The 12,385-nt window shown below is 42.1% G+C and overlaps 5 protein-coding genes across 5 annotated transcripts; 2 read left to right on the top strand and 3 right to left on the bottom strand.

The window, feature by feature from the left end:
- Window positions 1-105: 105 nt before the first annotated feature.
- On the bottom strand, window positions 106-1,304 carry EAF01_005661 (uncharacterized protein; the record flags this gene model as incomplete). The annotated part of the gene is made up of 5 exons (XM_038913915.1): window positions 106-140; window positions 233-641; window positions 708-829; window positions 878-1,000; window positions 1,055-1,304. 5 exons carry the CDS (start codon window positions 1,302-1,304, stop codon window positions 106-108), a joined length of 939 nt encoding a protein of 312 aa, XP_038770364.1.
- A 1,157-nt stretch (window positions 1,305-2,461) lies between these two features.
- Window positions 2,462-2,686, bottom strand: EAF01_005660 (uncharacterized protein; the record flags this gene model as incomplete). Its single annotated transcript, XM_038913914.1, has 1 exon — window positions 2,462-2,686. The coding sequence occupies one exon, from the start codon at window positions 2,684-2,686 to the stop codon at window positions 2,462-2,464; it is 225 nt and encodes a 74-aa protein (XP_038770363.1).
- A 629-nt stretch (window positions 2,687-3,315) lies between these two features.
- On the top strand, window positions 3,316-4,170 carry EAF01_005659 (uncharacterized protein; the record flags this gene model as incomplete). Its single annotated transcript, XM_038913913.1, has 4 exons — window positions 3,316-3,357; window positions 3,444-3,504; window positions 3,559-3,794; window positions 3,853-4,170. The coding sequence occupies 4 exons, from the start codon at window positions 3,316-3,318 to the stop codon at window positions 4,168-4,170; spliced, it is 657 nt and encodes a 218-aa protein (XP_038770362.1).
- Window positions 4,171-6,126: 1,956 nt separating this feature from the next.
- Window positions 6,127-7,410, top strand: EAF01_005658 (uncharacterized protein; the record flags this gene model as incomplete). Its single annotated transcript, XM_038913912.1, has 1 exon — window positions 6,127-7,410. One exon carries the CDS (start codon window positions 6,127-6,129, stop codon window positions 7,408-7,410), a length of 1,284 nt encoding a protein of 427 aa, XP_038770361.1.
- Window positions 7,411-8,078: 668 nt separating this feature from the next.
- Window positions 8,079-9,781, bottom strand: EAF01_005657 (uncharacterized protein; the record flags this gene model as incomplete). Its single annotated transcript, XM_038913911.1, has 4 exons — window positions 8,079-8,773; window positions 8,826-9,275; window positions 9,323-9,713; window positions 9,767-9,781. The coding sequence occupies 4 exons, from the start codon at window positions 9,779-9,781 to the stop codon at window positions 8,079-8,081; spliced, it is 1,551 nt and encodes a 516-aa protein (XP_038770360.1).
- Window positions 9,782-12,385: the final 2,604 nt, after the last annotated feature.

Here is a 12,385-nt window from a genome sequence, read left to right as displayed (position 1 = left end):
CTCTCCGGCCATAGTTTCCTGACTATTTGCTCTGATGTGTAGCATCATATCCAACGTTATCAAAGATCATTTTCTTGACCAATATGGAACAAATTTGGAACCACTTCAAGCATGCAGTTTCCTTGGGTCCCAGATCGTACCTAGATTCCCCCGAGGATCATCAGTTCAAACTCGGTGCTCTGGAGGCTACTTGTGCAACGAATAACATGAAGAATACTAAAATCAGACTTACCATCATCTTTTCTCAGCAAGCCTCGTTCGTCATATTCGGAAAATCTCCTCTGGTCCGACCAAGGCTCAAAGTTCGACCAATCAATACAGCTATGTTTGGTACGATCATTAGCGTGCGGGTCATAGCTGTTAGGCCGCCAAGTATAAGTATAGATACTAAGGTCCGGTTGACACATGAGGTGTTCACGGAGAGTTTGGATACAGTGCTCTATGCGTTGAGGGTATGAATTAGCGAACAATTGAACATATTGAAATTGAAAGGCAGAAAGAAGCAGACTGCCAACCTTCGCTGAGATTGGGAAAAAGGGATTAAATTTACCAATATGTTCGGGATAGATCATTCCGGGCTCAGTGACAAATTTCTGAGCGTCGGGATAATAATCCTTGGCTATGTAATGACGGATGACTTTCTGGCAAGTTTCTCAGCAAACGAACAAGTTGAACGTGTTCATACAGAAGACGGGACTCAAACTTACCAAACAATGTAGATGATGATATACCTCTATCGATCCCCAATAGTCGTTGGAACCGTCAGCAAGTTTTATTGAAGTCCCATTGACTTTTCGAAGATCGTCTTCCGAAATACGTATATTTATTCCTGGGTGCGTGTGAGAATTTCCCCAACAGTCAAATTTTGCAGACATACTACTCATTAAGTCATCCCACGCTTTGTCAACTGCTGGGCCCGGATTGCCAGAGAATGGCGACCCGATTAATTTGCTACTTTCAATTGTGACAATGTTGTACAACGCTCCATCATAAGCTGGTGCTATTCTCCAGTTAGCAATAGCACACTATTATTGTGAATGCTTTGAAACCTCACAATGTATCAGGGGTTTCGGACATTTTTGCTCGCAAGAGCGCCAGTAAATTGTCTTATGATTTGCCACGGCAACAGCTGCAAGCAAAGACAAGAGAAAAGCTAACAGATGAAATGTAGCAATCAAGAAGAAATTGCGTCGAGCAGAGCATCTTTTCCTGACATAGCTCTTGGGGTGATTACAATCCTCGCTTTGAACTAAACCTTGGAAGCCGGAATTGAGAGGTTCCATAGACTCGTCCTGAGATTCCATCATAAAATAACGAATTGGAAGCGATGGTAATTGAATGAATAGGTTGTTAGAGCGGTATGAAGCAAACCTCAAGTACCACATTCTAGTAAAGGCCCAAAGTGTGTGATATAATACAAGCTACGTACAATAAGAATTGTCTACTGATAAAACATATTGACTTAACATGAGTATAAGATACAGTATGTAATCATAATCATCAGGCACATCAAATGTACAGTGAAAAAATCTATCGGCTTCACGCATAAGCCACACGCGCGAGTAGACTAATACACTGAGTATGAGTACAGTCAGAGATACTAAGACGTGGGACATATGGCTTAGGTTACTAGCTGTTTTTGGAAACTCTTGGAATGTATCGTAAGGCTAGCGTGATAAAAAAAACCACAAACTTGGGTATCGAATGTCGAATATCGAGTACGGAATTGTTTGAATTCAGAGAAGATACTAGGTACCTATTGCAAGTTATCAGTACCAGCGATAACACTACTGTAGCGATAACTACGTAGATTAGTCATTCAGAATGGCCCGTGCAGAAGGTGTCATACTAGCGAGACTAGTTCCCAGCCTTGTATGTACGTCCAACTGAGGTCTAGCGCTAAGCCCCGGAGATCAAGAGCAAAGAATGTATAGCCAATGTCGAATGTCACGTTACATTTAATTGCTCTCACTCCCTGGTAGGATCAGCAGCAGCTACTCACTGGATTGTGACGGTCAATATTATGGTTGCGCCTGACGATAAAATTGTTGTGATTTTATCCAACAAATAGTCACCCACGTGAGGTTTTGCCGATACAGTGACATTAGTCGGTTGACAAAGCACAACATGATAAGCTGGTTCGCTCATCATAAGGTATTGAATTTCAAGTATTCTATTTACCAAGACTAAATGATAGTGTAGTACCATCAACTGGATACGGAAATAAGCATCTGATGTAACGGATTCGAAATGAGTGTATAATTTGGAGCATCTGTCTGATTTCAAGATGGGTAGAGGCAACCCCTGCCGCATAATAGAGACAATTACTTGAAGCCCCCAAGCTAAAATCAACAAGGAAATCATCACAACCTCCACCGCCAACCATCTTCAACCTCCCGCTTCCTTGCCCGTCGCCAATTGCCCTCGTGAAGCAAGATGAATCGTTCAAGCGGCATGGATCCTAGTAGGGAGTGGCATCCTCCATTCCACGCTTTTCCTTGTAGGGAGTGGCATCCTCCATACCTCGTTTGTAGGGAGTGGCATCCTCCATTCCACGTTTGTAGGGAGTGGCATCCTCCATTCCACGCTTTTCCTTGTAGGGAGTGGCATCCTCCATGGTTGGTAAAGCCCATGCGGTCGAGGCCAAGGCCAGGACTAAGACGGTGGTGACAGAGATAGGACGCATTGTGATATGTATAGTTTTAGTGGCAAAAAAAGTGAGGCTTTATGTTTTTGCTTGCAGGATTTGAGTATATATAGACTGATGCTTTTGAAGTTCGAGTTTCTAAGAGTGGGCAAAGATTCTTGTGTTAGGAAACAAACGAAGTGATTGGACCTAGACGTATAAGTAGTATTCACTGATTGCGCCTCATCAGTGATAATATGGAGCATTGATAAAGCCATTGCTCTGCATGTAGGCTCAAACGTGCTTAGTCAAAATGTCACTGATGAGTTTAGTAGTGACTGGTGTGGGGAAATCAGTCTGAGTCAGATATTTAGTCAGAAAACTTTCTTTCTTCAAGATCTACCGAGTGATACATATGGTCTGACTATTGCTTGCGGTAAGTTGTGTACTGTATTACACGTACTGATGCCTCAACTCGCTGACCTAGTGAGATGAGATCGATGACCTTCATATTAGTTGGCAATGCTCATATATGCTTATCTTCAAATTTAAGAGCGTTAATATTATCCACTCTGATTTAGCTTTCCAGTATACAGTTTGTCTGGATTTGCTTGTTGATCGCTTTATTATGAATTTTGAAGCGAAGATTTCACAGCTACGGGGTTCTTTTGTGAACTCATCACATACTGATGACGAAGAGGAGGAGTTTCTCAAACATTCAACCACTTCCCGTAAGACGGAATCCGGACCTTGGTTTCAACGTCGAAAAGTCTTTCTCGTCACTAATATTGCACTCATCATAATTACCTTGATTCAGGGCCTGTTCATTGCTCAGCTGAGAATAGAGCTATCACATCAGCTTCCCAAGTTCTCGCCAAGTATGCCATGTATTTCAATTCTTAGGAAAGTAGAGGCTAATCGTGCAAAAATAGATGGATTGAGTTACGCACGCGATAATATCCGTATAGCGCATGTCCCAACACGGTTCTGGAACGACGATGAGGAGGAGGAGGACAAATCATGGACAGCCATTGAAGCAGGACATGGACTCGTTTCAGTCGCACCTGAGTGGGCTGCTGCCCGTGGCCTTCCAGATTCCTTGATTCACCCTCGAGATTCTTCAAAACGAGTATACGTCATTGAAGGCTATCACGGCATACATTGCCTTGTAAGCTGCCTTCCGCGTATGTTTCTTTATTGACATACAAGACTGATACAGCCTTTAGCAAACCCTTCGTCGTCATTATATGAATCTCCGACGCGGTGAGACACCAGATCGTCCACTGGAACACGATCTCCATTGTTTCGATTCTTTACGTCAGAGTATCATGTGCATGGCTAATGACGAGCTCCTGTATACAACAGGGCACAATGATGCGGGGATTAATCAGACACGTCAGTGTCGCGATTGGGATGCTTTGCGAGAATGGGCCTCAGGATTCACATCTTGCTACCATGATTATGTGGCACCATCAGGAGAAACAAAATGGGGAAAATGTGACAATGGGGTCGATGGATTGCCATATGGTTCATTGTTGTCTTGAGAAGCGAGTCGAACAGCAAGGGGTATTTATAGCAAAAATGCATATTCTAGATCCTGAAGTCAACAAAGATGTTTGCGATGCGTACCTGGAATAAGATTGTTCGAGAAAACAAGTAAACAAATACCAAAAGATACCACCGATACTGTCAATGTTTCTTGCATCGTCAATACGATATTTTTGGGCTAAGCAAATAGGTGTTCTCTAAGACTACTTTGCAATTTGACTTCGTAGCTATTTGCACTGCATATTTTCCTCAACTCACAGTGCTCGAGCACTTCGATACATCTGCTTACTAAACAACTGATTGCCAATTTCTAAAAGCGTTCTCTTTCTTGTGTGAGTAAACAAGGTCACTATTAAAACACAGCAAGCCGACATGCAATTTTCTGTATTCTAGTACGCAGATATGTGATTGTTGTATACTTTACTCGATGGCAAGTCATCACTTATCGGATAGAATGTACTGGAGGCCACAGTTCCATGATTCTGTAATCCAGCATGAACTTTGTTCAAAGAAACATTAGAGATAGGTAGGCATAAGCAAGTGCCAATAAGTGCTAGGTGGAGAGTGTGTATATTGAATCATCTATCTAAGTCTATATGGCATTGCTAAATACATAAAGCCCGGCGGAGTGAGATCATATATGTTCCCTGTCAAGTCCAAGTGAATGATCGATTAATTGATTTAATTAATGTTCTTTCTTGGTCCAAGAATATATAGAACAATTAAAAGCTCATTTGAGCTTTTAATAGAGAGTAATGGGGTGCTATGGAGTATTCAAAACAGCCTCAATCCTTCCAATGGAAGTAGAAGCAGCTTTATGCTCTTCGAAAGTCAGACTAGACTTGAACATCAGACAATACGCATTCCGTATAGCAAAACTTTTGTTACATCATTTAACCAATATTTAAAGCCTGAATTTTTCAACTTTTTGAAAATTTTGTATTATGGAATATAAAATTCGAATTTTTTCTCAGTACTTTGTATAGTAGATCTAATAAGAAGAGGTGGCAAGGGTAGAAAAATTCAAAAGGAGGGGAGAACTCTAAATAGGAAAGGGAAACTCTAAAATGAGGGGGAAAACCTTCCACAATGATTCCAATTGGATTGAAAACGATGAAAAGGTCTGTTTCCATCCTGGATGATCAAAGAAAAGGTGAAAAAAGGGTTAGAAGGGGATTTGGATAATGGATTGGTACATACAGGACGAATATGGTAGTCGGGTATGACTATACGTTTCCTTGAGGATCATCTTAGAAGAGAGCCGACCACGTAACTAGCTATTCGTTATTCACTAGGCAACGGCCCAAGCATCAGAGCAAAGACAACATCATCAGAGTCAGAGCATCGAGAGATAAGGATAGCTCAGGTTGCACGAATTAGATTAGGGATAGTTTGTACGCAGCTCTGTTCGCCTACTTGGTTTCTTACATTACTTTAGTAAGTCGCCCCACCACGTCTGACAGTACCAAGCCTCGTGGCATTATTTGGTGCGAAGAATCCAAACTTGTCAGATTGCTACCACCCACCATATTGTAAGTTTGATACAGGCCAAATAAGCCAATGGTATATGTATCTTTTCATAATTGACTACGCACATCATGCGCTACAGATCCCCTCATTGATAAGCCCTGACAAGCGAAGACGAATCGAGGCTCCATTTCCCATTACATCCTTCTTTCCATCACTCCCATAGCTTGTATGTTCTCCTCATATAAAAAGAACCTTGGTTGCGGGCTGCTTGATTGAATTAGCAATCTCCTGACTTGACCTTTTTTTGCGGAACCAATATGCGCTTCACAAGTACTTCCCATACAGCATCTTTGCTTCTATTGCATTGTGTGCTTGGAGAGCCCGATTATCTCTGTAAATCGTTTGGGCAAGGCTCAAACAATGACTTTTGTGTTTCATTGGCAACTTATGAGGATGATTCTCTATCTAAACAAGATTTCATCATGACATTTAACCGCACACAGCATGACGCTGCTGGCTGGTCATCAATCGGGATTGGCACCCATATGAACGGATCCATCATTTTCGTTCTATATGGAGATCCAAATTTGGAATCGCCTCCGACACTCAGCATCCGTTCGACAAGCCGCCATCTCCCACCTGTAAACTTGTCCCTCGGAGACCAGCACCAACACGGAATTCATATAGGTTATATTGAAACTTCCTGGGAATCTTCACACAAGGAGAGCTCAAAAACAGCCGTAGCAAGTTTTGTTTGTTATGGTTGCAATGCATGGTACAATGCAGATAGATCAGCGATAACTCCAGTCCTACCTTTTATCTGGGGTATGAATACAGACCAAGACTTCTCTATTGTCGAATATGCAGATGATGCAGATTTACTGATGCACAATCGTTTCGGTGCTTTTGACCTCGACATGACGAAAGAGAAAGGCATCGAACCCAATCAACTCCCAGCCACCATCTCAAATTTTCTCAAACCTTATCCCCCTGCGTCAGAAGTCGAGGATGTCCCAGAGGACTACGAAAACTTAAATCAAGCGCACAACCACTACGACAATGACATCTCCGAGAGCGCCAAAACAGTCCCTTACAAACACAAACGAAAAATATGGCTACTCCATGGCCTCCTTCTAGTGGCCTCTTTATTTTTACTCCTTCCTTTGGGGGCCTTCTTCATCCGCAGCGGCTCGCCTCACTCCCTGTATCTACATCTCATCCCGCAAATCCTTGGCTCGATATTGGGGCTCGCTGGAATCACCGTTGGATTCTTCTTAAGTTCTAAAGTCAGTGTATGGCACCAGTACATTGGTATAGCACTTGGAACTGCCTTGGTTGCTCAGCTAGGATTAGGACTGCAGCACCACCGTGTATTCTCACGATTGAAGAGGAAGACATGGATGGGAAGTGTCCACATTTGGATCGGAAGATTCGTTCTTCTGGGAGGCTGGGCGAATTTTATTGCAGGCTTAGATCTTAGTGATTACACGGTAAACCTGAAAGTTGGATTCGCTATCGCCTCTGCCATCAATGCGTGTGGACTTAGTTTTTCTATCTATAGGCATGCTATTGGAGAACCACTTGGAAATAATCTCAAAGTTCCTTGGGTTAAAGTGGCAAAAGGTGTCAAATGGATAGATGGTGGGATCGCAAACTCAGAGTGCTATTTCGCATTGAATGACGAAAACGATGATGGTGAGAGCTCAGACGCAGAAACTGTTGGAGACGGGAGAGCAAAGACAGATGGTAAGGGGGAAATGGACTGAATGCTCAAGCAAAGCCGTCGGAATATGGGAAACAAACAATACCGTATGTAGTATCCAGAATTATGTGAGAGAAGAAGTTTATTATGTAAAGGTTGCATCTATCTTGAAACTTGTTAGTCATTATGGCCAACCCGCCTTGAAAATACATGGACTGAACGGCAACTTGCACGATCGTAGAAACATGCACATATTTCTATCAAATTCAAATACCATCTTCAAATCTTCAGATATCACCCTCACTCTGTTCCCCTAAACTGTGTTTCCTGCCGATAATCACCGCTAAGATGGTTAGATCAGTCCGTTTGACATCAGTGCCAAGGTCTTAATTTGGTTCCAATTGAATACGCCCATTTACCAGGACTCCAAGTGCCAATTCGAAGTAAAAGATATTTGCAATTTAAAACATCACATATTCCCTGGAACAAATGAGGAACAAATGAGAGAGACAGTTTTTAGAATAGGATTATCTGGAGTGGCTGAAATGACGCGATAGGGGGAGTCACTTGTACCACCAGCACGGTGAAAACCTCTTAGGTGTAGGGTCTTAATTGCATGGAAATTTTGCTACACGATTAAGTGTTATTGATAAAACTAGTTCGATTGACCTTAGTCATAGCTTCTATCCCAGGAAATTTGTGAGATACCAATTTTAGTAGAGTAGTTTGACTTCACAGTTGGATCACGTGTCTCTTTCTAATAGTACCACCATATTTCCAGAGATAGTAGGGCATTGGAACCATCAACAAAGCGACAAACCCCAACAAGGAATTGCCCCACCCAAGTCCAAGTGAGCTGTATAATTGCGGTCCAGCCATCGGCAATAATGCACCAACAAGGGATCGTGAGACCGTCAAAGCTGCCATTGCCGAGGCCGAGTGAACGGGAAAGGCATCAATGAGGTACATCTGAATTGGGAAGAAGATGCCCAGCATACCGAATCCAAAAGGAGAAAGAGCAATGATTGGTACAATCCAGTGGACCGCTTTATCGGCAGCCCAACCATACCAAAAAAAAGAAATTGGAATGAGAATTGCGAAGAGAGTCATGTATGGAAGTCGCATCTCTGGTTCATAGATACCACCGTTCCAATTAGTTAGCTTGACAATGATTTTGTCACTTGTCAAACCAATAACCACGAGACCCACGAAAAATCCAATCCCGATTCCGAGTGATGCCAGACCGGTGAGCTCTGTTGACCAGTGATATGTTTCCGTGTAGACCATGGGTAGAGTCGTGAGAAGTAGGTAGAGAAGCCCATAGACCAAAGACATATACGTGCAGAAAAGAGCAATAACCGGTGAGAGGAACAGCATTCGAAGAGGACGCGTGAACTCACGTTGAAACTTTTCGGGTTTCGTCTCCACTTCATCAACGTCATAGCAAGACCTAAGGTCTTTACGACCTAAGGTCTTTACGACCTAGCTCTTTCGACAATTTGGCGGTCTTCCTTGCGATTATGACGGGAGCATAGCTTTCCTTGTTGAATATCTGAATCACGATGGTGATCACTCCACTCAAGCAGCAAAGGACCCAGAATATCCAGCGCCAGCCTGCTCTTTGCCCGATGAAAGCGCCAAAAATAGGGCCAATAACGGGGCCAAAAATGACGCCAATTGCAGAGAGGGCATTGGCGGCTCCTCGCTCTTCGGGAACGAACAGATCAGCAATAATTCCACCGTTGAGGGTCATGCAGCCAGCACCGCCCAATCCAGCAAGAAACCGAAACGCTATTAGACACCCTATGTTTGGCGCAACTGCGCAGCCGGCCTGCCAAATGACATACCACCAGTTTGTGGCCGAAAGAACAGGCCTGCGACCCCAACACTCGCTCGCGGGAGCGATAAATAAAGGTCCAAGGACATATCCTAGATTGCCGTTAGTTCGGGCAGGAGCACAGAATTAAAGATCTTACCAAGAATATAAACAGAGACGGTGAAACTTGAGAGGAGTGAATTTGAATTGTGGAAGTCTTTGTCCATGAAAGTAGCACCGGGGGCGAAAATCGTACTCGATAATGGAGAAACAAATGTGATTGCAGTAATTTGGGCAAGGAGAGCCCATTTTCGATTCTGCGAGAAATTTAAAGGCATAGATGGATCCTCTTGACTGTCCCAGCCCACAATGCCTTTATCTAAATTCATTTCCGGAAGTTTAGGCTTCCCAGTGCTTGAGACTGGGTCGACACTGATATCGGTGCTGAGCTCTTCGTTTGGCACAGCCTTTAAAGTATCCTTAGTCTCTCTCAACTCGACAGTGTCAATTTCTGGCGAATATCCCGGCGATTTTGCCGGTACTGAAAAGCTCTAAGCTAACAATTAGCAATATCGGAGGTGGCTGATGGGTATTTGTAACATACAATGTCCGCAGGCATGTTATACTCTCGCTCGTTTCTTGTCATCTTTGTATATACTAAATAGGTTGGAAAATGGAAAAGCTTAAAGAAACTAAAGATTCCTGGAATAATGCAAACTTTGGCTCGAGCAAAAGAAACTACAGAGTAGATGTATGTGGCTGGGTATTGACCATTCCAACCGGTAAAAGCAGTTGTATAGGACACCTCCCTACTTAGGCAGCTGTCCCTTGGGGATATACCTATCCTTGCTCTTCATCTTATCAGAGCTGAACAGTTGCCATGAGTGTAGTATTGTGTTCAACTAGGTAATGGTCAGCGAATAGAACTTTCCATTGGCTTGCCCAAGATATTTTTGTTATCATCATGGCACTGGCGGCTATTTACATGACTGTACCCAGCCTGAAGTAGTTTAGTGGCTTACTGTACCACCGGATGGCGTTAGCTCCCTTCTTGGACTGACCATTTCTTAGTCATTCTCCAAACAAGCACATTAATAAAATTTGAAAGCTCCGAGTGGTTGAAATAAACTTGGCTTAAGCTTTGTTTCCATGTCCCAAGTCCTAAAATATCAAAGCAGCGAGCTTTTTCTACGCCGCTTGTTGTCACGGGGTCGACACTAGCTCATTCTGATCACCTGATTCCTGTCCTGTCCTGCTATATATGCGAGAGCAAGGTAGAACTTCTAGTTCTACCTCCTAGTCTTTTGGCTTTTGTGGCCTAGCGGTAAAGCTTCTGAATGCTCCCAGGGGTGCCCGTGACACTTGTACTGTGTAGCTTGTCTCGCGACCTCGAGAAAAAGCCGAACATTAAAGTTTTAATTGTTATAGGAGCTGCTTCTAGGGTTATATGGAAGTATCTAGAGATCTCTTAAAGTGGTTTAAATTAAATTTCAAATAGGAATTCAATCAAGATGGAAATTGGTTATAATTCTTATAATTATAATATAAAACTAATAATTATTTTTAAATATAAAACTTTATATTATATATAAATAAAATAACTCATATACCTATAAATCATATTAGTATTATAATGAGTAACATATCTCCGAGTCATATAACTGATATTATATAATGGAGCTTTGAAAATTTAGGATTTAAGGAGTTAAAAGTCTTGGAGTTTAAAATCCAAAAGAGCTTTAAAGAATACTGTTACAACGGGTTAGTAACAGGCTGTAGATTCACCAACTTATAGGCTATAGTGGTGTTATAGGCCTCGGTGATTCAACTGCAGTATACCGGGGGACGCTAGGCACCCAGGAAAGCCTAAGGCATGTATATAGTATTAGTTATAGGATACCCTATATTATAGGATATATGTTACGGGAGCTGCCTCTAGGGTCACGTGGAAGTGTCTAGAGATCTCTCGAGGTGGTTTAGACTAGACTTCAAGTAGGGATTCAATAAGGTTGTAACTGGTTGCAATTCTCGTAACTATAGTAATGAAACTAATGATTGTTCTTGAGCACGAAGCTCTACATTGTAATGAAACTCATTCCCTTATATAGATCTTCGTACCTCATGAATCGACAAGTCGATTACCGTAAAGCCGATTTCGACAAGTCGGTTTCCTGATCACGTGATGTCCATCCCGTGATCTATAATGATGCTACCGCTTATCTAACCTGTGCTCTCTAGCCGATTGTCCCTACAGCGCTGTTTCCGTAGGTCCCAACACCAAGGCCTTAGGTTTATCTTATAATCCATGTTGCGGTGCGGGTACCTCCGTAACAATATAGTTCCCAGGACAATAGGTCCTAGGAAAGGCAAAACACAGTAAGCAAGAAGGCCCCACTAGGATTAGTAATGCTCCAGGGGATTAGCCCCAGGACAAAAGATAAGCTAGGATACCAGGAGTCACGGGATTAGTGTCCCGTGATGGACAGCTCAGGAACGGCAGCGCTCCAGGAGCGACCGGCTGTCCTAGCTGTCCAAGCAAGGACGAAGGTCTATATAGGGAATGGGTTTCATTACAATGTAGAGCTTCGTGCTCAAGACAATCATTAGTTTCATACTATAGTTACGAGAATTGCAACCAGTTACAACCTTATTGAATCCCTACTTGAAGTCTAGTCTAAACCACCTCGAGAGATCTCTAGCCACTTCCACGTGACCCTAGAGGCAGCTCCCGTAACAAATACAGGTTTATATAAGAGAATAGGATTTCATTATAATATAAAGTTTTATATTCAAAAATAATTATTAATTTTATATTATAGTTATAAGAATTATAATCAATTTTTATTTTAATCAAATTCCTATTTGAAGTTTAGTTTAAACTATCTCGAAAGATCTCTAGATATTTCTATATGACCCTAGAGACAGCTCCTGTAATATAAACCATATTATACAAAATATTATGTAGCTTAAAAGCCTTTCAAATACTTAGTTTTTTTGTTTTTTGAATAATCTTAATAACTAAAAGGAATCAAGCTTCTTTATTATTGGATTTCATAATAAATAGTTGATAGATCGTATATTGAATTGAAGAATTATTAATTGAGGTAAAAGTGACTCATATAGTGATATGGCCCACATACTAATGAACCACGTTATGTAAATTCAATCTTGCTCCAGATGTTTCGCGCATTGACCATGTTTTTTTTTCTGTCAATCAGGACCC

This window comes from Botrytis porri, assembly GCF_014898465.1.
Source record: "Botrytis porri strain MUCL 3234 chromosome Unknown BPOR_007, whole genome shotgun sequence".
In the NCBI taxonomy this organism is placed as follows: domain Eukaryota; kingdom Fungi; phylum Ascomycota; class Leotiomycetes; order Helotiales; family Sclerotiniaceae; genus Botrytis; species Botrytis porri.
Note: the sequence above shows the minus strand (reverse complement) of the source record. Positions and strands in the feature narration are given on the sequence as shown.